This window comes from Salvelinus sp. IW2-2015, linkage group LG20 (assembly GCF_002910315.2).
Source record: "Salvelinus sp. IW2-2015 linkage group LG20, ASM291031v2, whole genome shotgun sequence".
In the NCBI taxonomy this organism is placed as follows: domain Eukaryota; kingdom Metazoa; phylum Chordata; class Actinopteri; order Salmoniformes; family Salmonidae; genus Salvelinus; species Salvelinus sp. IW2-2015.
Window position 1 is genome coordinate 13,470,374 of NC_036860.1, and position 25,918 is coordinate 13,496,291.

At 43.5% G+C, this 25,918-nt stretch overlaps 1 protein-coding gene and 1 long non-coding RNA gene across 2 annotated transcripts in view; both read left to right on the forward strand.

Moving 5' to 3' along the window:
- cpt1a2b (carnitine palmitoyltransferase 1A2b) overlaps positions 1-18,932 on the forward strand; it is a 52,366-nt gene extending 33,434 nt beyond the window's left edge. The window contains 6 exon segments of the mRNA XM_070449713.1: positions 6,467-6,631; positions 9,171-9,299; positions 12,277-12,432; positions 14,850-14,963; positions 15,120-15,212; positions 15,559-18,932. Coding sequence (XP_070305814.1) covers positions 6,467-6,631; positions 9,171-9,299; positions 12,277-12,432; positions 14,850-14,963; positions 15,120-15,212; positions 15,559-15,669 — 768 coding nt within the window. The 3' untranslated portion in view covers positions 15,670-18,932.
- Positions 18,933-19,752: 820 nt separating this feature from the next.
- Positions 19,753-25,918, forward strand: part of LOC139029560 (uncharacterized) — a 47,857-nt gene continuing 41,691 nt past the window's right edge. Inside the window, exon 1 of the long non-coding RNA XR_011481864.1 lies at positions 19,753-19,822. This is a non-coding gene — a long non-coding RNA (uncharacterized lncRNA). The remainder of the gene's footprint in view (positions 19,823-25,918) is intronic.

Below are 25,918 nucleotides of genomic sequence, written 5' to 3' on the forward strand. Positions count from 1 at the left end.
TGGGAACTCCTTCAAGACTTTTGGAAAAGCATTCCAGGTGAAGCTGGTTGAGAAAATGCCAAGCGTGTGCAAAGCTGTCATCAAGGCAAAGGGTGGCTATTTGAAGAATCACAAATATAAAATATTTTTGGATTTCTTTAACACTTTTTTTGGTTACAACATGATTCCAGATTCCAGATTTCATAGTTTTGATATCTTCACTATTATTTTATAATGTAGAAAATAGTACAAATAAAGAAAAACCCTTGAATGAGTAGGTGTGCCCTAACACAAAGTACATAATATACACACACAGCCTGGTCGCCTAATGACCGGGGACTTTGCCCCTGTTACTTATTACATGCGCCAACTTACTTGCAGTATTTCTATGCTTATTAGAATAGTGAAGCCTTCACATTGATAACAGCACACACATACACAGGTGCCTCCGTACATCACAAAGGCTCAAAGGTCTATTCGTGTCGCATTGCTTCTCCCCACTGAGATGAGACATTTTCTCTTTCGCTCACCCACTCGCTCACTCACCTGGAAATTATGTCACTACCAAATCTTTAGCTGTTTTTTTCTCTCTCTCCCTCTCTGTTGCCTCAACTCTCAAACTGTCTGCTTCATGAGGGCTTGCCTTTCCCAAATTCCCCTTATTAGTACCGCTCATTCTCTTATTCCTTCCTCTTACCGCTTCTTCCTCTCCCTACAGTATGCTTTCCTCTTCATCTCCCTGTTTCCTTCCTTCTCTCTGTCTCTCTCTCGTTGGAAGAGGCCTCTGTCTCTCTCTCGTTGGAAGACGGACCTCTGTCTCTCTCTCGTTGGAAGAGGCCTCTGTCTCTCTCTCGTTGGAAGAGGCCTCTGTCTCTCTCTCGTTGGAAGAGGCCTCTGTCTCTCTCTCGTTGGAAGAGGCCTCTGTCTCTGAACTGAAAATAGAAATCACATGTGGTTAACTGGTCTACTCTGCCCTGGCTGGTTGGATCGAACTCTTAAGTACTTGTGTGTCATGCCACTCCACAGCAAACTACTCTCAATAGTAATGTCTACGATGCTACAGACTGAAGCATTGGCTTTACTGAATGTTGTTGTTCATGCTCAGGTCTACTCCACTTTGTTTGAGTTCCATTGCTCTTCAAGAGTGGCTGACAGTTTTCAACCCAAGAAAAGAACAGGAGGGGTATCCTACAAATCAGGTTTGAGGAGTTAGTGAGGTAACTTTATTCAACTCCCAGTTCAACTCTGGATAACCAGTCATACGAATGTGGCTCACCTTTTTTAGCCAGGTAAATTTCAATGACAACGAATTCTTCAGAGCTAACCTGCACCGGGGTCGGCCAAATAAGACGGCATTAGCTATGAGTTATCAAATAAAGACGCCACTTCAAAAAGCCTACAAGGTAATCTATGTCCTCTAACAGCAGTGATAAGTTACCGTCAGTGACAGTCTCTCTGGACCACTAACTAACACGGGCCGTCATTAAAACATCAAAACTATCATAATGTAAATATTACTGTATGCAAAGCGGAAGGACGTGTGGTTCTTCTCAAACTCTCAGGGGGGTTTCCATTACTGCTCATGTAACAGGTTTAGGCCAGGGTGTCGTGGGTGGTTTTCCATCCTTGAACAAATTCATTTATAGAAAGTTAACAAGTGAGTGTTTGTCTAGAAAGGCCGAGAACCAGGTTTGGGATTGATTCAACCCCTGGGAACCAGACTTCCATGGGAAGATCTGTGCCAGCTGGCCTGACGCATCTAGTTAGTCATTAGCCCAACCCACATTTTCAGCTAGCTACTTTTTCCACTTCATAAATTAACTAGGCTTTTTTTAATTTAAAAGTTTCAATTCGCTAGTCAGAAAAATCAGTTGAGCCCTCTCCCACTAGAATGAAATATATGCATCTTGTCGCGATCTATTTATACAGATGCCGTATATTGGGGGGGGGGGGGCGTTTGAGGGTGCATACTTAATACAGGAGAATTACACCAGATAGGACAGACTGACCCTTTACCCCCGGCACATAGACTATTGCAGCATAGATACTGCAGACTGAGACGGGGGGTCGGGGGGACACTGGCCCTGTCCGACGATACCACCAGACAGGGCCAACCAGGCAGGATATAACCCCATCCATTTTGACAAAGCACAGCCCCCATCACCACTAGAGGGATAGCAACAGACCAACTTACTACCCTGAGACAAGGATGAGTATAGCCCACGAAGATGTCCCTCACCGCACGAGCCCCTATAATAGGGTCAGAGAATCCCAGTGGAAAGATGGGAGCTGGCCAGGTCAGAGACGGCAAGGGCGGTACGTCATTTCAGTGCCTTGCCGTTCACCTTGCCGTTCACTCAATCATAGGACCTACTGAAATGATGAGTCTTCAATAAAGACTTAAAGGTTGAGACCGAGGATGCGTCTCTCACATGGATAGGCAGACCATTCCATACAAATGGAGTGCAATAGGAGAAAGCCCTGACTCCAGCTGTTTGCTTAGAAATTCTATGGACAATAAGGAGGCCTGCGTCTTGTGACCGTAGCGTACGTGTAGGTATGTACGGCAGGACCAAATCAGAGAGATGGGTAGGAGCAAGTCCATGTAATGCTTTGTAGGTTAGCAGTATAATCTTGAAATCAGCCCTAGCCTTAACAGGAAGCCAGTGTAGAGATGCTAGCACTGGATTAATATGATAATTTTTTGGGGTTCTAGGCAAGATTCTAGCAGCTGTATTTAGCACTAACTGAAGTTTATTTAGTGCTTTATCCAGGTAGCCGTAGAGCATTGCAGTAGTCTAATCTAGAAGTGACTAAAGCATGGATTAGTTTTTCTGTATTCTCTCATCTTTCTTGATCTCTCACTGTCTTTCTCTCTAACTCAGGCCTCTTTGGCCTTATTATTGAAGAGCTGAGACAGAAGCAGAAGATTAGGACCAGTACGGAGAAAAAAGTATGACATGTATGCACTCACGACTGTAAATCGCTCTGGATAATATGTAATGTAAATGTAAACTCAGCAAAAAAATGAACGTCCCTTTTTCAGGACCCTGTCTTTCAAAGATAATTCGTAAAAATCCAAATAACTTCACAGATCTTCATTGTAAAGGGTTTAAACACTGTTTGCCATGCTTGTTCAATGAACCATAAACAATTAATGAACATGCACCTGTGGAACAGTCGTTAAGACACTAACAGCTTACAAACGGTAGGCAATTAAGGTCACAGTTATGAAAACTTAGGACACTAAAGAGGCCTTTCTACTGACTGGAAAAACACCAAACGAAAGATGCCCAGAGTCCCTGCTCATCTGTGTGAATGTGCCTTAGGCATGCTGCAAGGAGGCATGTCCGTACTGTGAGATGTTTAAGACAGCGCTACAGGAAGACAGGACGGACAGCTGATCATCCTCGCAGTTGCAGACCACGTGTAACAACACCTGCACAGGATCGGTACATCCGAACATCACACCTGCAGGACAGGTACAGGATGGTGGCAACAACTGCCCGAGTTGCACCAGGAACGCACATTACCTCCATCAGTGCTCAGACTGTCCGCAATAGGCTGAGAGGCTGGACTGAGGGCTTGTAGGCCTGTTGTAAGGCAGGTCCTTACCAGACATCACCGGAAACAACGTCGCCTATGGGCACAAACCCACCGTCGCTGGACCAGACAGGACTGGCAAAAAGTGCTCTTCACTGACGAGTCGCGGTTTTGTCTCACCAGGGGTGATGGTCGGATTCGCGTTTATCGTCGAAGGAATGAGCGTTACACCGAGGCCTGTACTCTAGAGCGGGATCGATTTGGAGGTGGAGGGTCCGTCATGGTCTGGGGTGGTATGTCACAGCATCATCGGACTGAGCTTGTTGTCATTGCAGGCAATCTCAACACTGCATTACAGGGAAGACATCCTCCTCCCTCATGTGGTACCCTTCCTGCAGGCTCATCCTGACATGAGCCTCCAGCATGACAATGCCACCAGCCATACGGCTCGTTCTGTGCGTGATTTTCTGCAAGACAACCTATTGGATTGGAGGGTGAGGGCTGGGGCCATTCCCACCAGAAATGTCCGGGAACAGGGCAGGTGCCTTGGTGGAAGAGTGGGGTAACATCTCTCAGCAAGAACTGGCAAATCTGGTGCAGTCCATGAGGATGAGATGCACTGCAGTACTACATGCAGCTGGTGGCCACACCAGATACCGACTGTTACTTTTGATTTTGACCCCCCCCCTTTGTTCAGGGACACATTATTCCATTTCTGTTAGTCACATGTCTGTGGAACTTGTTCAGTTTGTCTCAGTTGTTGAATCTTGTTATGTACTTACACATATTTACACGTTAAGTTTGCTGAAAATAAACGCAGTTGACAGTGAGAGGACGCTTCTTTTTTTGCTGAGTTTAGATAAAGGGAGAAGTACTCTCCCATCAGTATGTGCTAAATTCATTTTTAAACTGATGGGTTTATTGGTGTTAAAATACACCAGTTATGCTATTTTGGACCACCAGGCTGCTGATGTCATGCAACCTGATGTTTTTGTATTTATACTTTTTCATAATAAGTTTGATATCTGACGACAATAGGAAGTTCATGATGTCACTGCGGAAACTGTATACAGACATGTCGATAGACGTAGTATAAACCAGGCTTTAGTCTTGAAATCTTTGGTTGTTTAATACACTACCGTACTCACTATGTTTAGCACATGGCCTCACATGTGAATCCTTAAAGAGATGGGTGGGGCTAAGGCTTAAGTGGGTGTGAACGATGCTGAATGGGTGTAGACAAAGAAGAGCGCTCCAGTAGGTGTACCAAAACATTCAAGGTCCATTTTCTCAAGTGGGGTTACAAGTTTGTCAACTTTCAAAGCAGAATTACTTTCCCATTGTTCTTCAACTGTAGTGTATGATATACCATTTTCTAGAGTCTCTACTTTTATCCAATTTAAAAAATAAAATAAAAACATTTCAAATTTTGCTACATAAGACCGAATCAAGCCCATCAGTCACATTTTTGGGGGTTCAATCCAAGAATCTAGCAGCTGTATTTAGCACTAACTGAAGTTTGTTTAGTGTTTTATCTAGGTAGCTGGAGAGTAGAGCATTGCAGTAGCCTAATCTAGAAGTGACAGAAGCATGGGTTAGTTTTCTGCGTCCTCTCTATCCTCTATCTTTCTTCATCTCTTGTGGTTCTTTCTCTCTCTTCCTTTCTCTCTCGGTCCTCTTTGGCCTTATTATTGAATACCTGAGATGGTGACGGAAGATTTAGATAAAGGGAGAAGTACCCTCCCATCAATATGTGCTCTCTCTCGCTCTGCCATGACTTCCCATGATCTCAACCAGATGTTGTCAGACGGGGAGAGACTGGGGAAGCAATCTTTTAGTGGCACTTCCACATCTGTTGTCACCCCCGCCCTTTAACCCTTACAGCCTACTAGGGAAAGTGAATACCTAGACGGTTGCACAACTGAATGCATTCAACCGAAATGTATCTTCCATATTTAACCCAACCCCTCTGAATTACTACGCACTAATCTCGTGTCCAGGCTCGAATTGCTGGCGCGTAGAGCCTGGGACTGTTTGGGACTTTATGGGGGGGTCGATTTACTGAGTGACATGATAATCAATTCAAATTCTGAGCGAATCACACGACTATGAGGCATGAGGCCAAATCGAGGCAGAAAAGTGTTTTGCTATGGTGCACCACATAAATAATTCCCCGTAACCCGAGGTAGTAGGAACATATCTCTGTTCATTCTAATAACTAGCGAGCGTACCTCTGTTAGCCGTCCTGTAACATATGATGTGCAGTGTACACTCTCTTCAAGTAGAAAAAGGATACGCCATCAAAGGCAGTTGACGATGTCGTGGTTGTACAGAACACTATCCCAGTAAAAAGTACAAGCGCAGTCTTTTCCGTACCAATGACAATGATGTAGAACGCTACGACTATTGCAAAGCACTAGAGGAGATTGTTGGATCCGTCTCTGTGGGAGATGGCTTGCCGCTGGCAGTTTGAGATGTGTTGAACGCTTCATAGAAGATACTACAAAAGCAGCTGTGAATTGGAAATGATCTACATTTTCAGAAAGAAAATATCCATGTTGCACAAGCTAACCCAGTTCTCTTTGTTGCGCAAGAACACCGAAACAACACTGGCCCCTGTATGCAGGACACTTATGGGGAGGTTTTAAGGGTTGCGCTAAATGGTGATGGATAGAGATTAGCCAATTAAAACCAGCAGTTTTTTTTTGTCCGCTCCTGCCACAGGCTTCCAGTCAAGTCCCGTTCTGAGGCACTTGGAAACCAGATGGTTCGACAGAGAGATTAACTAGGCACTAGATCTGAAAGGATTATCTGGCCAATGAGTTACCAATATGTGTCTAGATATAATTTCGTTATGAAAGAGGTCTTAATGAAAAATAACTAATACAAATTAACAAGCTTTTAAGTGTTTCCTCCCCTCACCCCTCCATCTTTCTCTCTTCAGGTTCAGGAGCAGGTGTCCATCTCTCTGTCTGTGGCACAGGCCCTAGCTGACGATGTGGACTGTCATGTCTTCCCCTTCAGGGACTTTGGGAAGGGACGCATCAAAAAGCTGAAGATCAGCCCAGATGCCTTCATTCAATTGGCTCTGCAGCTAGCTTACTACAGGGTGAGTTAAAGGGAATGTCCTTAAACCAGTTGGCTCTGCAGCTAGCTTCAGGGCCGTGCACAGATCATTGGGGGTGCTGGTGCTCTTGGGGGCAGCGGAGGGGGTATTTGCTGGGATTCAAGCAGCTTATGAAATTAGCTATGTTGATGTGCAATTCTTTACATTTTAAAATTAAAACAAAAAATGTAAATGAGACTCTAAATAAAATGTAAAAAGTATTTAATAAAATAAAAAATTCTACCAGGCAACGAGGGCACTTTTTCACAGGCGGGCAAAAGGGCAGGTGCTCGGGCACTGGTTGAGCTCAATCTGTGCACGTGCCTGGCTAGCTTACTACAGGGTGAGTTAAAGGGGACATCCTTCATTCAGCTGGCTCTGCAGCTAGCTTACTACAGGGTAAGCAGGACATTCCTAGAACATACAGTGCCTTCGGAAAGTTTTCAGACCCATTGAAGGCACACACCTGTCTAGATAAGGTCCCACAGTTGACAGTGCATATCAGAGCAAAAACCGAGCCATAACGGCGAATGAATTGTCCGTAGAGCTCCAAGATCTGGGGAAGGGTACCAAAAAATGTCTGCAGCATTGAAGGTCCCCAAGAACACAGTGGCCTCCATCAGTCTTAAATGGAAGAAATTTAGAACTACCAAGAATCTTCCTAGAGCTGGTCGCCCAGCCAAACTGAGCAATTGGGGGAGAAGGGCCTTTGTCAAGGAAGTGACCAAGAACCCGATGTTTACTCTGACAGAGCTCTAGTGTTTCTCAGTGAAGATGGGAGTATAGTACAGAAGGGCAAACATCTCTACAGCACTCCACCAATCAGGCCTTTATGGTAGAGTGACCAGACAGACGGAAGCCACTCATCAGTAAAAGGCACATGACAGCCCACTTGGAGTTTGCTAAAAAGACGAGATTCTCTGGTCTGATGAACCAAGATTGAACTCTTTGGCCTGAATGCCAAGAGTCAGGTCTGGAGGAAACCTGGCACCATCCCTACGGTGAAGCATGGTGGTGGCAGCATCATGCTGTGTGAATGTTTTTCAGCGGCCGGGACTGGGAGACTAGTCAGAATCGAGGCAAAGAACAGAGAGATGAACAGAGCAAAGTACAGAGAGATCCTTGCTCCCAAACGCTCCGGACCTCAGACTGGGCGAAGGTTCACCTTCCAACAGAACAAAGACCCTAAGCACACCGCCAAGATAATGCAGGAGTGGCTTTGGGGCAAGTCTCCTTGAATGTCCTTGAGTGGCCCAGCCAGAGGCCGGACTTGAACCCAATCTAACATCTCTGGAGATACCTGAAAATAGCTGTGCATCAATGCTCCCCATCAAACTTGACAGAGCTTGAGAGGATCTGCAGATAAGAATGGTAGAAACTCCCCAAGTACAGGTGTGCCAAGCTTGTAGTGTCATACCCAAGAAGACTCGAGGCTGTAATCGCTGCCAAAGGTGCTTCAACAAAGTACTGAGTAAAGGGTCTGAATACTTATGTAAATGTGATATTTCTGGTTGTAATAAATTAGCAAAAATGGCTCAACAGTTTTTGCTGTGTCATTACGGGGTATTGTGTGTAGATCAATTTTAGAATAAGGCTGTGAGCTAACAAAATGTGGAAAAAGTCAAGGGGTCTGAATATTTTACCAAATGCACTATATATACAACATTGAGAAGACCCTCTATGCCTATTCATAGATTACAAGTGTTCTTAAGTTCTTTAGAAGTCCGTCTTCCATTGCGGCCCATTGCCTAAATCACTGAATTAATCAAAGCTAAAACAAGAAATCTGTCTTAGTCGTACCATTTTACATCTAGCTAAGGTGTTTTGTGCACCGATGAGCAGTGTTTATGAAGTTTGACAATGTCATGAAAGCTAGCATGATTTGTCCAACATTAGCTAACTAGCAAGAGAGCCAGCCGTCATACTTCATATGAAACAAAAGGGATGCAGCTAACCCAGTGCGTCACACGCAATGTTGAATTCTCCCAACAAAAGCTAGCTAGCTTCTATTGCTACATTAGTATCTAGCTGACATTATTACAGCTGCCTGTTATTACAACTGCCTGTTTCCCTACACATGAATGGTCTCAGGATGCTTTACTGTTGGCATGCCAAACTGTTAGGAATTTTTGGAAAGACCAGGGACTAGTTGAGTCATGCCACTGGCGTCAGTGACCTCCAGTAAAGGTCTCTTTCATTCCCTCTGACAAGGAAACGATCATTCCTCTCCTACGCTTACATAGTACACAGGTGTTTGTTTAAGAGGTTGTTGACATTACTAGACTACTACAACTGAATAAAATGTGTCATAATACAATAACATTATTTTACAATAACATCTTGCAACTAGGAATAGAATTAGAGTAGGCTACCACGGAAATTGGCTATTGCTGTATAATGAAATTGTGCAATATGCTGAGCTGTACAAGGTTTGAAAAAACATACATAAAACATTATTACCATCCATGAACATTGAGAAGAATACTGATCATTTCAGATAATTATACTAATAATGTTCCCTTTTATCTTTTTTGTCTCCCAGGATCGTAAGACGTTTTGCCTCACCTACGAGGCCTCCATGACACGGCTGTTCCGAGAGGGGAGGACTGAGACTGTACGATCCTGCTCCACTGAGGGCTGTGCCTTTGTTAAAGCTGTGGAGAGCGGAGAGGTAGGCTTACTGGTTGGGGATGTTTTAATGGTGCTCATAAGTTCTTCTAGAACCTTCCCAGTGGCTCAGTGAAAATAGATTTCACAGGTTTTACTGTGTTATTGATGCGGAGTCGCATTCACTTCGGAATGAATGTGTTCACACTTGATAGTGAAACAGATTTCACTCCAGTATAAATAAGGTCATTTAGAAAGAAACGGGTTTCACTCAAAGGGTTTTGCATTCTTTCTTCAGACACTGATGACTCTTAAAAAATAACACAAAGAAATTAACTGTATATCCTGAATACAAAGGATTATGTTTGGGGCAAATCCAAAACAACACATCACTGAGTACCACTCTTCATATTTTCACGCGTGGTGGTGGCTGCATCATGTTATGGGTATGCTTGTCAATAAGATTAATTGAATTCCAATTGTGATATTGACATATGCAATATCCATATGTCAAGAGGCAATAAATATTAGCACCTAGACACAGATATTGAGATGAGAGCGATGCAAGACATTTGTGCTTCACACCAGTGTTTCCTCTGCAGTCATTTAACTGTGGCGATGCGCCAGTGCAAAATCATTGCCGTCATTTCGCAGTTGGCAGGTAACCCCATGTTACCCTAACAGGTAGGCCTACATTATGTTCACTGTGTTGTCACATGTTTTTTGGGACATACAGTCATGGCTAAAAGTTTTGAGAATGACACAAATATTAATTTCCACAAAGTTTGCTGCTTCAGTGTCTTTGGATATTTTTGTCAGATGTTACTATGGAATACCGAAGTATAATTACAAGCATTTAATAAGTGTCAAAGGCTTTTATTGACAATTACATGAAGTTGATGCAAAGAGTCTATATTTGCAGTGTTGACCCTTCTTTTTCAAGACCTCTGCTATCCGCCCTGGCATGCTGTCAATTAACTTCTGGGTCACATCCTGACAGGTGGCAGCCCATTCTTGCATAATCAATGATTGGAGTTTGTCAGAATTTGTGGGTTTTTGTTTGTCCATCCGCCTCTTGAGGATTGACCACAAGTTGTCAATGGGATTAAGGTCTGGGGAGTTTCCTGGCCATGGACCCAAAATATTGATGTTTTGTTCCCCGAGCCACTTAGTTATCACTTTTGCCTTATGGCAAGGTGCTCCATCATGCTGGAAAAGGCATTGTTCGCCACCAAACTGTTCCTGGATGGTTGGGAGAAGTTGCTCTCAGAGGATGTGTTGGTACCATTCTTTATTTATTCTTAGACAAAATTGTGAGTGAGCCCACTCCCTTGGCTGAGAAGCAACCCCACACATGAATGGTCTCAGGATGCTTTACTGTTGGCATGACACAGGACTGATGGTAGCGCTCACCTTGTCTTCTCTGGACAAGCTTTTTTCCGGATGCCCCAAACAATCGGAAAGGGGATTCATCAGAGAAAATTACTTTATCCCAGTCCTCAGTAGTCCAATCCCTGTACCTTTTGCAGAATATCAGTCTGTCCCTGATGTTATTCCTGGAGAGAAGTGGCTTATTTGCTGCCCTTCTTGACACCAGGCCATCCTCCAAAAGTCTTTGCCTCACTGTGCGCGCAGATGCACTCACACACGCCTGCTGCCATTCCTGGGCAAGCTCTGTACTGGTGGTGCCCCGATCCCGCAGCTGAATCAACTTTAGGAGACGGTCCTGGTGCTTGCTGGACTTTCTTGGGCACCCTGAAGCCTTCTTCACAACAATTGAACCACTCTCCTTGAAGTTGTTGATGATCCGATAAATGGTTGATTTAGGTGCAATCTTACTGGCAGCAATATCCTTGCCTGTGAAGCCCTTTTTGTGCAAAGCAATGATGAAGGCATGTGTTTCCTTACAGATAACCATGGTTGACAGAGGAAGAACAATGATTCCAAGCACCACCCTCCTTTTGAAGCTTCCAGTCTGTTATTCAAACTCAATCAGCATGAAAGAGTGATCTCCAGCCTTGTCCTCGTCAACACTCACACCTGTGTTAACGAGAGAATCACTGACATGTCAGCTGGTCCTTTTTTGGCAGGGCTGGAATGCAGTGGAAATGTTTTTTGGGGATTCAGTTAATTTGCATGGCAAAGAGGGACTTTAATTAATTGCAATTCATCTGATCACTCTTCATAACATTCTGGAGTATATGCACATTGCCATCATACAAACTGAGGCAGCAGACTTTGTGAAAATTAATATTTGTGTCATTCTCAAAACTTTTGGCCACGACTGTACATTACTAGTCAAAAGTTTGGACACACCTACTCATTCAATGGTCTTTCTTTATTTGTGCTATTTTCTACATTGTAGAATAATAGTGAAGACATCAAAACTATGAAATAACACGTGTAATCATGTTGTAACCCAAAAAGTTTTTTTTCGATTTTTTATGAATGAGTATGTGTGTCCAAGTTTTTGACTGGTACTGTACATTTCATCAATAGGATGCTAATAATTTAAAATATCACATTTGGGATCTAGCTAATGATTATGTCCAGTTAGCACAGCAGGTATTAAGTCCTATTAGCTCATTTTAGAAGTTCTGTTCTCTACCTTGACACTTGTCTCATGGAACGATCAAGTTTTCACCAAATGTTTGAAAATTGCAAGTCATAATCTCAATTGCAATATCTAGCTCCAGGTTTATGACAGATTTGCTCATACCTGATGGATAACTGCACTTAACTCCATTATCTGCACCTCACAGAGTTAAACTACCGCATTCTCAACTAAAGAAATAAAATACTCCAACAGTAATTAGCACATATCCATTAAAATAATGAGGATTAACTCTATAATAATCTCCTAGCCTAGCGGAACCAGTTTCACGCCATAAATATGTACATTAACCTCTTATGGGGGTGTCACTCTCATATTACAATTGTCTTTTCATTTTTTTAGTAACCTCTTTCGCCCCACTACTACCATCAACTGTAATCATAATTCATCCTATCTCACTTCTAACAGACAGGTTATCTTATTACAGGGGCCGGAGCACTGCAGGCGGCTGTTCCGATTGGCTGCTGAGAAGCACCAGCACCTCTACCGATTGGCCATGACAGGGTCCGGCATTGACAGGCACCTCTTCTGCCTGTACGTGGTGTCTAAATACCTGGGGGTGGAGTCACCGTTCCTAACAGAGGTAGGTGCTACATGCTAGCAAGAATTGTTTTTAGAATTTCCACACATGGGGAAATGTTTTTAGCAGGGTCCCCAAAAAATTGGCCTATGATAAACGCATTTCATGCAATTATACATCATTTACATGGCATAAGACATTATTAGCAGAATCTTTTTTAATACTACACAAATGACCAAAATGAGTGGCTACTCTGACACTGACAAACGGAGATCAATAAAAACGACCTGGTCTTGAATGCAAACAATAGTCCAGGCCAGGCCAATGAAGAGACACACAGAGAGTACAATATTAGGAGACAGCCTTATTCTAAAGTCGATTAAATAGTTTTTTTCCCTCATCAATCTACATACAATGCCCCATAACGACAAAGCAAAAACTGTTTTTACAAATTTTTGCAAATGTATTAAAAGTACAAAATTTATCACATTTACATTATTCAGGCCCTTTACTCAGTACTTTGTTGAAGCACCTTTGGCAGCGATTACAGCCTCGAGTCTTCTTGGCTATGACGCTACAAGCTTGGCAAACCTGTATTTGGGGAATTTCTACCATTCTTCTCTGCAGATCCTCTCAAACTCTGTCAGGTTGGAGGGGGAGCGTTGCTGCACAGCTATTTTCAGGTCTCTCCAGAGATGTTAGATTGGGTTCAAGTCCAGGCTCTGGCTGGGCCACTCAAGGACATTCAGAGACTTGTCCCAAAGCCACTCCTGCGTTGTCTTGGCTGTGTGCTTAGGGTCGTTGTTCTGTTCAGTCTGAGATCCTGAGCGCTCTGGAGCAGGTTTTCATCAAGGATCTCTCTGTACTTTGCTCTGTTCATTTTTCCTTCAAACCTGACTAGTCTCTCAGTCCCTGCCGCTTAAAAACATCCACACAGCATGATGCTGCCAATACCATGTTTCACTGTAAGGATGGTGCCAAGTTTCCTCCAGACGTGACGCTTGGCATTCACGCGAAATAGTTCAATCTTTTTCATGGTCTGAGAGTCTTTTAGGTGCATTTTTTCAAACTCCAAGTGGGCTGTCATGTGCCTTTTACTGAGGAGTGGCTTCTGTCTGGCCACTCTACCATAAAGGCCTGATTGGTGGTGTGCTGCAGAGATGGTCGTCCTTCTGGAAGTTTCTCCCATCTCCGCAGAGGAACTCTGGCACTCTGTCAGAGTGACCGTTGTGGTCTTGGTCAGTGAGGTGACCAAGGCCCTTCTCCCCCGATCGCTCAGTTTGGCTGGGCGGTCAGCTCTATGAAGAGTCTTGGTGGTTCCAAACTGTTTCCATTTAAGAATGATGGAGGCCACTGTGTTGTTGGGGACCTTCAATGCTGCAGAAATGTTTTGGTACCCTTCCCCAGATCTGTGCCTCGACACAATCCTGTCTCAGAACTCTATGGACAAATCCTTCAACCTCACGGCTTGGTTTTTGCTCTGACATGCACTGTCAACAATGGGACCTTATATAGACAGGTGTGTGCCTTTCCAAATCATGTCCAATCAATTGAATTTACAACAAGTGAACTCCAATCAAGTTCTGGAAACGTCTCAAGGTTGATCAATGGAAACAGGATGCACTTAAGCTCAATTTTGAGTCTCATAGCAAACGGTCTGAACACTTATGTCAATCATTTCTATTTTTTATTTATTTGTAATGCATTTGCTATAATTTCTAAACCTGTTTTTTTGCTTTGTCATTATGGGGTATTGTGTGTGATTGATGAGGAAAACAACTAATTTAATCCATTTTAGAATAAGGCTGTAATGTAACATAACCTGGAAAAAGTGAAGGGGTCTGAATACTTTCCGAATGCACTAGGCAACAGTAGGATACTAAGGAAACTTTCCAGTAGCACTGACTCACCCAATGATGAAGATGAAGGCTACTCAAGATAAGCTCAAGATAAGCTACTTTGAAAAACAGTGCTGCTATTTGCTCAAAATTGGAAATTGTTGAGAAAAAAAACATTTCTATTGGTTCCACAGACAAATTATTTTTCTCTTTTCACCAGTACGCATTTACTTTCCAAAATGTGTTTTTCCCACATTGTAATTGGAAGTTTGAGAAAGGTAAACTTGACAGCTGCAAACAACCATAGAAATATAATCCATAGATGGCAGTTCCCATTCAATTCAGGACTGGCTAGTGTATTGCTAGTGTACCCTTGAGCTTAACAGTCAAATTGCCAAGTAAAGAGGTTCCTTAACTTCAGCCCCTGTAAGCCCCTGCTTTAATCAGGCCCTGGTGTTTGTGTGTCAGGTTCTGTTAATATCCTGTAGGGTCTGAAATAAGATAGTGGGTTCAATTCCCGGACTACCCATACTTCAACAACAAATAAAATGTATACACGCATGACTGTAAGTCGCTTTGGTTAAAAGCCGTCTGCTAGGGCTCCGACAACACCTAGATCCTTCCGTGTGTCTGTCCATCTAGGTGCTGTCGGAGCCCTGGCGTCTCTCCACCAGTCAGACTCCGGTTCAGCAGTTGGAGCTGTTTGACATGAAGAACCACCCAGACTTTATATCTCTGGGGGGAGGCTTCGGCCCTGTGAGTAAACACACACCTCGACGCAGGCACACACACACACACACACACACACACACACACACACCTCTACCCAGACTTCAACTACCTGGGGAAGCTTTGGCCCTGTGTGTACACACACCCTTTTGCTACTTTTCCCACTTCTTACCTCTGTTCCAGGTGGCAGACGATGGCTACGGAGTGTCGTACATTATCGTAGGAGAGGACATGATCAACTACCATGTATCCTGCAAGCACTCCTTCTCTGAGACGGTTAGTGTGTTTTACACGCTCGCATGTATTGGTGACAGATGTTAACGTGCATATAGCAAATGGAAACGTTGACAAGCTGTACAGTTTGTCTCTCTTTTAAACGGACACAAATCATGCATGGTCAGCTGAACATTATGAATGTGCCCTTTTAAAGACCCCCCCATCTCCCTTTCTCTATCTACTGTATCTATCCCTCCCTTCTATCTGTACAAGTCTTTAACCCCCCCTCCCAATAAGTAAAGCCAAATTGAAATCTGTCTCTCTCTCTCCATCTTTTTCCATCATATTTCTCCCCAAGAAATAAACCAAGTTAAATCATTGTATCTCCTATTTCTCTCTCTCTCAGGACTCACACCGGTTCGGGGCCCAGATCAGTCGGGCTCTATTGGATCTCCTCTCTGTGCTTACCCCAGCTAAGACAGAGAACCCACAGGCCCAGGACAAGAAACAGCAGTGAACACTTACAGGGAAAGAAGGGACCATGGGGTGGGATGGGGGTAGGGGTTTGCTTTGTCTTTTGATACTGGGAAAATGTTCTATTGAGCGTGGTTGTGTATAAAGAAAGCCCAAAGAGATTCGGTGTGATGGAATGATGAGAGATGTTCCCTTCTGCTCAGAGATGGAGGGGTGGATGGAGGGAGAGAGAGGTGAAGAGATGGAGAAGTGCAATAGGAAGCAAGGGAACTAACAAGGACGAGTCAGAGAGCTAGGGAAGGAGGGATGGGAAAGTGAAAGAGAAATCTCCACAAAAAGAGAAGAGAATGAGTGGAGGTAACCCCCACATAGGTCAGAGGTAGGCAATAACTTTTTTTTCTTGTTTTTCTTTCTTTGTGAACCCACCATTATGGCTTTCTTTTCTATTTTATCATCTTGAATGTGAACTACTGTTGGAAAGAGTTGTAATATTTTATTGAAAAGTCCTTTTAAGTTGGCCTCAAAAAGACTTCCCTAGTTAAAAATAAAGCTATAGGAGAAGCAGTGGAAGTTTAAAGAAGCGGGACTAACTTGTAATTTTGGTTTAACTCTATTCTCACGTGAATGTAGATCACTAACTGAATGGGTCGGCTGCAGTGAACATCAATCATTAGGATAAGATATCAGGGGCAGGGCTGGGGTCAATTCCATTTCAATTCAATCAATCCAGGAAGTAAATTCAAAATCAGTGATTTAAAAACAATTGAATTTGATTTTTCATTGATTTCTCAATACATAAGAGAAGGAGAAACACTTATTTAATTTTCTCCTTTTCTATTTTAATAAAAATTACTTTATTGAAATGTAATTGATCCCAACCCTGTCCAGGATATCTTCTTAATTATTTGGCTCGGGATCATCTCCAGGGCTCGTATTCATAAAGCATCTCAGATTAGGTGTGTTGATGTAGGGACAGTTTTGCCTTTTTAGATCATAATTAATAAGAGTATATGGACAGGGGTGAATCCTAGATCAGCACAGCTACTCTGAGATGCTTTTTGATTACGGGCGAGGTCCATTTTTGTTTTTAAACACCCTCACCAGTAAAAATCCACTTTTTCTAGTTGAAAGACAATGGCCAGAGCCTACGTTTTGTTTCAGGGCTGGGTTTTATTTCAATGTTACCACCCACCAGCATGGCATTGTTTATTCCTCAGAATCCGCAGCAAAGTTATTCTTCTTCGCGATTGGATCATTTGTAAATGTTTACTTATTTTTTTTGCTAGTCTGTATTAAAAAAATATATTTGACAATTCTATAAATGGTATAAATGCGTGATATGGCATTTTGCAAACCCGCTTCCCCCCCTGTTTCTGAATGGTTTTGACAACTAAAGTTATGCTTTACTACAGGCTCCACTGTTTTGATTGGTGTAAGGTTAGCTAGAAACCACAAGTGTCTATTCAGATAATGAAAAGGCACCAGCGAAAGAAAATTCAAGGAATTTATAGTTAATGTAAGCAAAGTCATTGTAGCCTATCATTTCAATTCCCCTGTGAGAACCATAAGATGACTTGGCTTTGCTGTACCCCAGCCAAAACCTGCCAGCAGCCTACCTACTGTACCAAAGGTTGCACTACAATGTCGAAAACGCATATCAGCAGTCAATAGTTATAAATATTACCGGAGCTTCATATTATTCTCTGTAATTGTTTTTTTATGGTGGAGTCGAGGCCATAATTTGTGGAAGATGCCAAAACTTTGGAGATAACGATAGATGGCGGTGTCAGATAGGCCAGTGTTTTCCATCTGTGGTGGAGTTTTCCCTAAATCAATGCTTATGACAAATCCAGCTCCAGAACCAGCCATAGAGCTACAGTAGCTGGCTACTGGTGTAGTAAAGAAAACAGCAACAGGTAACATTTACTAGCAAGATAAGGTTAGCAAGATGGCTAGCTAGATAATGTTAGCAAGATAGAAGATAGATAGCTAGATAATGTTAGCATGCTAGCTAGCTACACTGACTGCCCTATTTGTTGATGATTATGTCAAAATAGTGGCGGCAACTTCCTCTGGGGGGGGGGGGGTCCTTTAAGTTCTCCAGAATGGGATCATCAATAGCAGAGAGGAAGAGGCAAAGCACAACGTTTCACTCACGCCAAAATCTTTCCAAAACAAGCCAATGTGTTTCTATGGGCTTATTTTGGCCCTACGCTTGTCGCCTGCCTTCCCACCTTTGGGACAACGACTCCCATTGTTGGGGTGGAGACATGAGTATCTCATCATTATATATAGATCTCTGTCTATAGTTGTCCGCTCCAGCCGACCCAGCAGCACTGGTTTAATGTATATGTCAGTGTTTCCCAATCCTGGTTCTGGGGACCCAAAAAGGGCGCAAAAAAAGTGTTCTTGCCCTGGCATTAACACACCTGATTCAATTAATCACTTGATGATTCGTTGAGTCAAGTGTGTCAGTGCTAGGCCAAAGAAACTAAATGTTCCTCAATCCCCAGGACTAGGATTGGGAAACTATGTGATGCTCAGAACCTAGGTAGATGGAACCTAATCCATGTTTACGTTTTTTGTCTGTTGTATGTATAGTAAGTAGGATACTCATATTATTGTCGGTCATTTTGCATATTAAGAATTATTTAAATGTAAACGTGACTGTAAAAATGCCTTTAACCAATGGTAATGGTAGTATGAATTGAATACTTTTCATGGCCTAGTAGGTACTGTTTGTGACAAAGTTGACAAGGTTGACTGCTGTCTTGGCTGCTGATTTTTAAGAACATCCAGAAATTATTGGTTGGAAGGCAATTTCAGCTCAGGAGAAGGGCTGAGTTCCAAGTCTTTGATTGGAGCAATGCCCGATCAGGGCTATTCAGTGTTGGTCCTGGAGGGCCAAATCACTTCTGGGTTTCATCTTCTCCTTCTAATCAGGGACTGATTCAGACCTGGGACACCAGGTGAGTGCAATAAAAACCAGAAGCGTTTTGGTCCTCCAGGACCGGAATTGAACAGCCCAGTGGCCTAGTTGAATGAATGGTCGACGTTTACCAACCAGATATAGGCCTGAATCAATTCCCTTGAATTTACAGCAGTCACCGGTGGTGATATTGTTGGAGGAATTGACCCTAAGCTTTGCAGGTAAAAAAAGAAAGAGAACCATGTGCACACTATTGTGTCTAGAGCCAAGTGCTGGTTCTGGCAGTAGCAATGGTGTATCCAAAGGCACATGTAGGCAATAAAAAAATCTATGGATCAAAATGTTGCCATTCTGCCTATAAACAACAATGCAACAAATTAATTGGTTCTGTGTTGTGCTTTTCCGTGTGTGTGTGTCATTCCTTGAGCATGCATGAGCTACCATGGACACAGCCGCTCCAACCTAAAATGATTTCGAAGTGATTTGGGTAGATGCTGTGATATCAAAGGGCACCCATGCAGCTCTACTCCAAATCTTCCTCTACTCTGTGAAGATCTCTTTGTTAATTTCTGTCACCAGAGAAGTTGCTCCCCAGACAGATGACATAATCCATAGTCAATAGGGATTTTTAAAAAAGGAATTAGGTTGTAACAATGGGATACAAAATACATGAGCGTATTTGTATTGCAGATGAATAATTTCCATTCAAAGACATTCATATTTCATCATAATTCCGTGTGGTTTTCACGCATTATGCACCCCTGCGGAAATTTACTAACGCAATCGAGGCCTCCATGTATAGGCTTTGAGTGTCCACAGTGTAAAGGGAATTTATCTTATTTTTCAGCTCTGAATTTACAGCCACCAGCACTGGCCGCAAAAGACCTGAACTGCGATTCCGAGAATGACATTTAAGCAGGCATTTTTAGATTATTATTTCCACTCGTTGATTTATTTGCGGGGAGGTTCGAAATGTCTACATCAGTTTATAACGCTGGATTAGAACTCCAATAACATCATATTCCTTCCGCGATATGTGAATGTAGCCTAGTGGGGCTATAAAGGTTCGTTAAGGTTTCAATGCAGACTGCCCGGGGGGCATAACAAGCCCCTAGATTGTCCAAGTGGTACAGGGACCTTTTTTTCACATTTAGGGGGAAGAGGAGGGCGGGGGTTGCAGTTTAAACTACAAAAGCGCTGTAGTCTACCAAAGTGAAAGTAATGTCAAAATGCATGCTTGCACGACGTCTAGAGCAGACACTAAAAGGTAAGGTGTTGCTGATATTCGATCTATTTCTGTTTTCCCATGCCAAAATCTTTGTAATTGTTACAGGCTTGTTAATAATAACATTTATACACATAACCTAAATGTAATAGTTTTTATACCAGGGGTAGGCATTTAGGCAACTAGATTAAGACGCAGGTCGGTTTTTGTTTGAGTGAATGGTCGGGGGGCTGGAACGTAATTATAATAATTTATAGGTAATCCTACACTGCAAACTGACCATCTAAGCGCCAAAAGAGATTGTATTTGAAAAGAACAATAATTTCAAACCTTGATTACATTGAGACACGACCACGTCTATTTTTATTCGTGGGAATACTTGGGAACAGATTTCCTAAATTACACACATGTTTAGCTGAATTCCTGGTGATTGTCTGTTTTGGGGGTCAAAAGAATCACATACAGGACGGTTTTGGCCTGCAGGCCGCCTGTTTTTTTTGTTGGGGCGGGGGTTATATTCCCATGTACGGAATAAAAAATACAACTCTACTGATGTGAAAATGTTGCTTTAGATAGCCAATGTACCCACTCTGGGATTGGCACATGCACTCTAGCCAACACCTAGCAGATACATCCAACTGTGACAGTGTGGGAGACGGTGACCGTGTGGGAGGAGAGAGAGAGAGGAGAGGGAAATGGGTGGTTGACAAGGCATCTCATCTCTATAGTGTTCTACTCTGTGGATAGTCTGTGCTGCTATCTGCCTTGTCTAGTCAGCCAAGTGGTATGTAGAATTCATGCTCCGTTACCTCTGCTGCTGCTGCAAAAACAGAGAAACAGATGACACAAGATTCACATCAGCATAAAAAACAAACATACACACAAACTCACTGTTGTACACATGCACATACACAAGCGTTCATGCATACATGCAGATAAACTCTCGTCTCTTATTTTTGTCAGAAACAACACACACACACACACACACACTGATGTGTATGCAGATACAGTACATTTTAAAATTCACAAAATTATCTGAACAATGACGGCCTACCCCGGCCAAACTCGGATGGCGCTGGGCCAATTGTGCCCCACCCAAAGGGACCCCCAATCACGGCCGGATGTGATATATTTTTTATAGATTCCAGGCTGTATCTCACCCAGGGTCGCAATTTACTGTTGAGTTAGAATAATAGAATACACAAGGTGCAATTTCGAAATTTGGTTGTGCATCAGCAGTCACTCAATTAGCCAATGTCACCAAAAACATTTTTATTGGTAAATTAGTCCAGCTATGTAAACTTGCAGGCATGGTCGAATACCATGATCATCAGTTATCATATTAAAAACAGAAAGCATTTGCCTCCATCCTATGGCAATATGTGTAGAATTGCAGGATATTAGCTGTAAAACTGCACATTTAGGCCTATTTCATCTGTACCCTAAACTGCATGCTTTCCCTGAGTCACAGTGGGAGGAACCGAGGTAAAGACAGATTCAGGTTGGATATTAAACGGATATTCGCCTGTAGTTTTCCTTACGTCCACCAACAAATTTCAATAGCTCTTTAACCATTACTCATAAAACTTTTAAAACGGGTTCTAGCTAACCCGATGGCTTAGACACACATTGCACACACTTTTTTTGTTGATTTATATCTTGCACTAATTTAAATTACTTATTAAAATGTTTGAATTTCAATAGCTCCTTGGTCATGTGACCTACTGACTTAAAACAAGGTTCATAATGAACACTCAGTGGGCCTATACATTGCACACCCTTTAGTTTGTCCATTTTTATCTCATGCAATTTTACATTAATTTTCTATGTTTTTCAATGTTTCTAATTTCAATATCTCCTTGGTCATGTGACCTACTGACCTCAAACAAGGTTCAGAATGTCAACTGACTACCCTTCTATATTGGACACCCTTTAGTTTGTCCATTTTCATCTCACACAATTTTACATTAATTTTGTAAACTTTAGAATTTCAATAGCTCCTTGGTCATGTGACCTACTGACCTCAAACAATGTTCAGAATGTACACTCAGTGGGCCTATACATTGCACACCCTTTATTTTGTCAATTTTCATATCACATATCACACACATATCACACAACTTTTTTAAACTTTCTAATTTCAATAGCTCCTTGGTCATGTGACCTACGAGCCTCAAACAAGGTTCAGAATGTACATCAGTGGGCCTACACATTGCACACCATTTAGTTTCTCCATTTTCATCTAACATATTTTTACATACATTTTTTTATATTTAAAATGTCAAAATCTCCTTGGTCATGTGAACTACTGGCCTCAAACTACTTTCAGAATGTCCACGGACTGGCGGAGACAGCGCCACGAGGCATCCAGTGCGGTAATGCGACCGATCCCGGAGAAGCTGGCGGGAGCCCCTGGGGAGAGTTCTCTTTTCTTTGTGAAGGGCAGTGCACCCTGGAATGGGTTCGCCCCTAGAGAGGGGCCCAAGCCCTGGAAAGAATTGCGGTTTCGGTGGTATACGGTGAGCTCTCCCTGACCCTTGAAAATCTGGGGGAGAGGGTGTAAATCTCACGCCGGGCCGTACCCATATCCGCAGCAGGTCTCCAAGGTGAACAGCCTCTGGCATGTTATAACAATGTAGATAAGGGAAGTTGGCAAAAAAAGATCCGTAACTTCGGGATAAGGATTGGCTCTAAGAGCTGAGTCAGTCGGTCTGGGGTGCGAAGCGAGGCTGGTCTCGAGCCGCGGTTGGGGGAGCAGTCGCTCTGTCGCCCTCCTCTCACCACCATTGGAAGTTCGTTGTGTGGCCCATCTTGCAGTCTCTCGTGCATGGTCTCGCAAGGGGCTACGCGGGGTGGTGTCCGTCGGCGGGTGGGGGGTTGGGTCCGGCGGTTGGCGGTGGCAACTCTGGATGCGCGCCGGGCCCTTCTCGCAGATCTCCCCAGCTATGGCGCTCGCCGGCCCCACACATTGTAGGTGGAGAGGTCTCCTCTACGCTCACTAGACTTGAGGCAGAGTCTAAACCTATTGGCCCCACAGTGATAGGGCATTGCATGGATCTGGCTCATGACCTACGAAGTGGGGAGAGGTATCTCCAGCTTGTCTGGAGAGGGAGGCCTACATCTGATATGGGTGGGTAGTACCATCCACGGCCACTGATTTGCTGTGGAACCATAAAACGGACAGAAGAAGCCTAGGCCTAGCAATGTTCTGTGGCTCAAGTGGTTTGAAAGCTATTGAGGTTTGAAAGCACGAATATCCAACCTGAAACTGTTTTTATCTCGGTGTGGGAGGACCACACAATATGTCATCGAGGGACAAGTTTACTTCGCTACGATGGTTATTATATCAATATTGCTAACCAGGTTTCCATCCACAGTTTTAATGCAAGTAAAGACACGACAGTTGTGATGGAAACAGGAAATTTTGGTTAAATTTGATAGATGCAGACAGAAAATGTGTTCATCACATTGTGTGATCAGTTTGTGTCGGTAAAATTAATTATGCGAGAAATTGCGGTGGAAATTCCTTTATGCGCTAATATTGATATAATAACCCCATCGAAGTTAACTTGTGTGGTACTCCCACTAAGACTGGGAAACCGTGCAGTTTATTAGGCTACAAATTTAAATAAATTACCCAGCTAGCACAGAGTCAGACTCGTCCGACGTCATGTGGCTCGAGTCTGGGTCACCTTCGGCAGTATTACTTATGGCAAGGATGCGGGGATGGAGCTCGGGCCGATTCCGGTGTGAGTTGTCTGGCCCAAATGTATTACTTGGGGGCACAGACCGATTGAGGCTACTCTCTGGCGCAGCGGTCTAAGACACTGCATCGTAGTGCAAACTGCATTGCTACAGATGCTGGTTCGACACCTGTGTCGGCCGCATCCGCGAGACCCATGAGGCAACGCACAATTGGCCCAGCGTCGTTCGAGTTAGGGCAGGGTTTGGCCGGCCGGGAAGTCCTTGACCCATCGCGCTGTAGTGACTCCCGTGGCGGGCCAGGTGCATGCACGCGGACACGGTCAGCAGGTGTTTCCTCCGACACTAAATGTTTTTTTGTCGGTGGGTATAATTTGTGTGTATAAAATGTATACTAGTAATTTCGTATACATTTATTTACATTTCCATCGGGACGCTTCTGGAGGGATTCTGGTAAGATGCCGGCAAAGTCGGCTGAATTCCGGTAGACGGAAACGGCCCGATGTACTTTGGCCGATTCATTCATTTTGATTCCGGGCCGAGTCCGATACCCGTTTCCGGCCCGATTCAATCAGTTGGCCGCTTCCGGGCCGATTCCTCATTGCTAGCTCGGAATGAACTTCACAGGGTGGTGAAAGTGTATGGTGATGAGCTCGATGCTCCTTTCCAAAAAATATCACTTATTCTGGTGACATGATGATCGATGCTTGACTGCTGTTAGACCAATGCACATATTCTCGCTCTTAACCATAATAAATTAATAATGTAGCCCAGCATATCTACCCACCCACAGGGCCACCCTGTCATTTCAACATCGACATGTGGATCATATTTAGTTGTGATGTTGTTCAATGTGATTTCAACCTTTATTCACCCTCGCAAAAAGAAAGACGACAGTTATTTTTTAATTTCGGTAGTATCGAGAATGAAAACTATACTCGATTAATCAACTACATTTTGAGAACAAATAGACCGTGTTCGACAGCATCAAAACAGTGATGTAGGCTATCATTAATACATTGTGACTGATTGACTGATCTACAAATAATAATGAGTCATTATTTATGACGCAAGGTTAATTGTAGATCAGTCAGTCGGCAGTTGCCTGCATTCTAGTGCTGCAATGTCGAACAAGCCCATAGTGGTGGTGAAGAGGAGTCTACCGTGTCCGGAAGTGAATTCCCCACTCATTTTCTGTATTCATGCTTCACTCAAACATAGTTTTACTATTTACAGTTTAAACTGATTTCGGGATTATATATTGATTTGTTCTCAAATATGTCATCTGATTTATTCGTTTCAGTCTGTGAATTGTTTAATCAAACTTTTCGCCACCGGTTCCTGATATCGGTGCATAAAAACTTGTCTCCTGAAGTAGCCCAGTGTGGATGTGGGCCCTCCTGGCGCGGGCGATCATGCGCACTAGGCCCGAGCTAGTTTTCCCTGAGAAAATAGTAATGAAGCTTACTTATGTAACCATGGTTATGTAAGCTATTGGATCACTCCAATAGGGTATCCTTCCACGCGCAGGATACATTCCGAGTAAGAATTTCAGATTAGTCCCTTGTACCGGGTAGTGCTGCGGCTGACCCTAGCTGCCGCCGCACTACTTCCATCTTGTGTCCTTTTCGAGGCGCTGTAGATCACTGACAAAGAGGATTGGAGTGATCCAATAGCTTACATAACCGTGGTTACATACATCATTTTCATTATGTAGTACTAAATTTAATCACTCCAAAATGGTATCACAATACTAGGTAAGGGCCAGACAGAAAACAAAGTGACGTAGGACTGAGCTCAGGGCAGTCATAGCTGTTATGTCCCTCAGTCCCCACTCAGGGAAGCGGAGGCAACACCCAGCATAGTTGTTCCAACCTCATTGGCGGGGGGCGACAATGACTATATAGTACCTAGAAAAAGGTGCTAGACGATGCCCAACTCACAGAGGCGCAAATGTCATGCCCCACCACATTTGATTGGCGCTTCGCTCACCACATTGTCCTGCAGGCCTAGACTGGTCCACTAACACCTTAGGGACAGCTGCCATGGGGTCCCAGAGAGGAGAGACAACAGAAGACTGAACCACGGTGGTCTCGGCCAGCATGGAGCTATCAAGAGCAGCTGGTGGCCAATCAAGATAACCCTGTCTAGCGTAGCTGTGATCAGGGGAAATGGTGGGAAAGCGTAAAGCGATGTTGCCGGCTAACCTTGAGCGAGGGCGTGCAGACCGATAGGGTCCGACATCGAGAACCATCTGGGGCAATGAGTGTTCTCCTGAAATGCAAATAGGTCCACCTGTGCTTTCCCGAACCTGTCCCAAAGCTGTAAGCACTTCATATCTGCTGGTTCAGTTTTTGATAATGGTGGGGCCCAGGCCTCTAATGTAAGCTCTGTTCCAGTCAACTATGATATAGGCCCTCATGTGAAACCATTTTA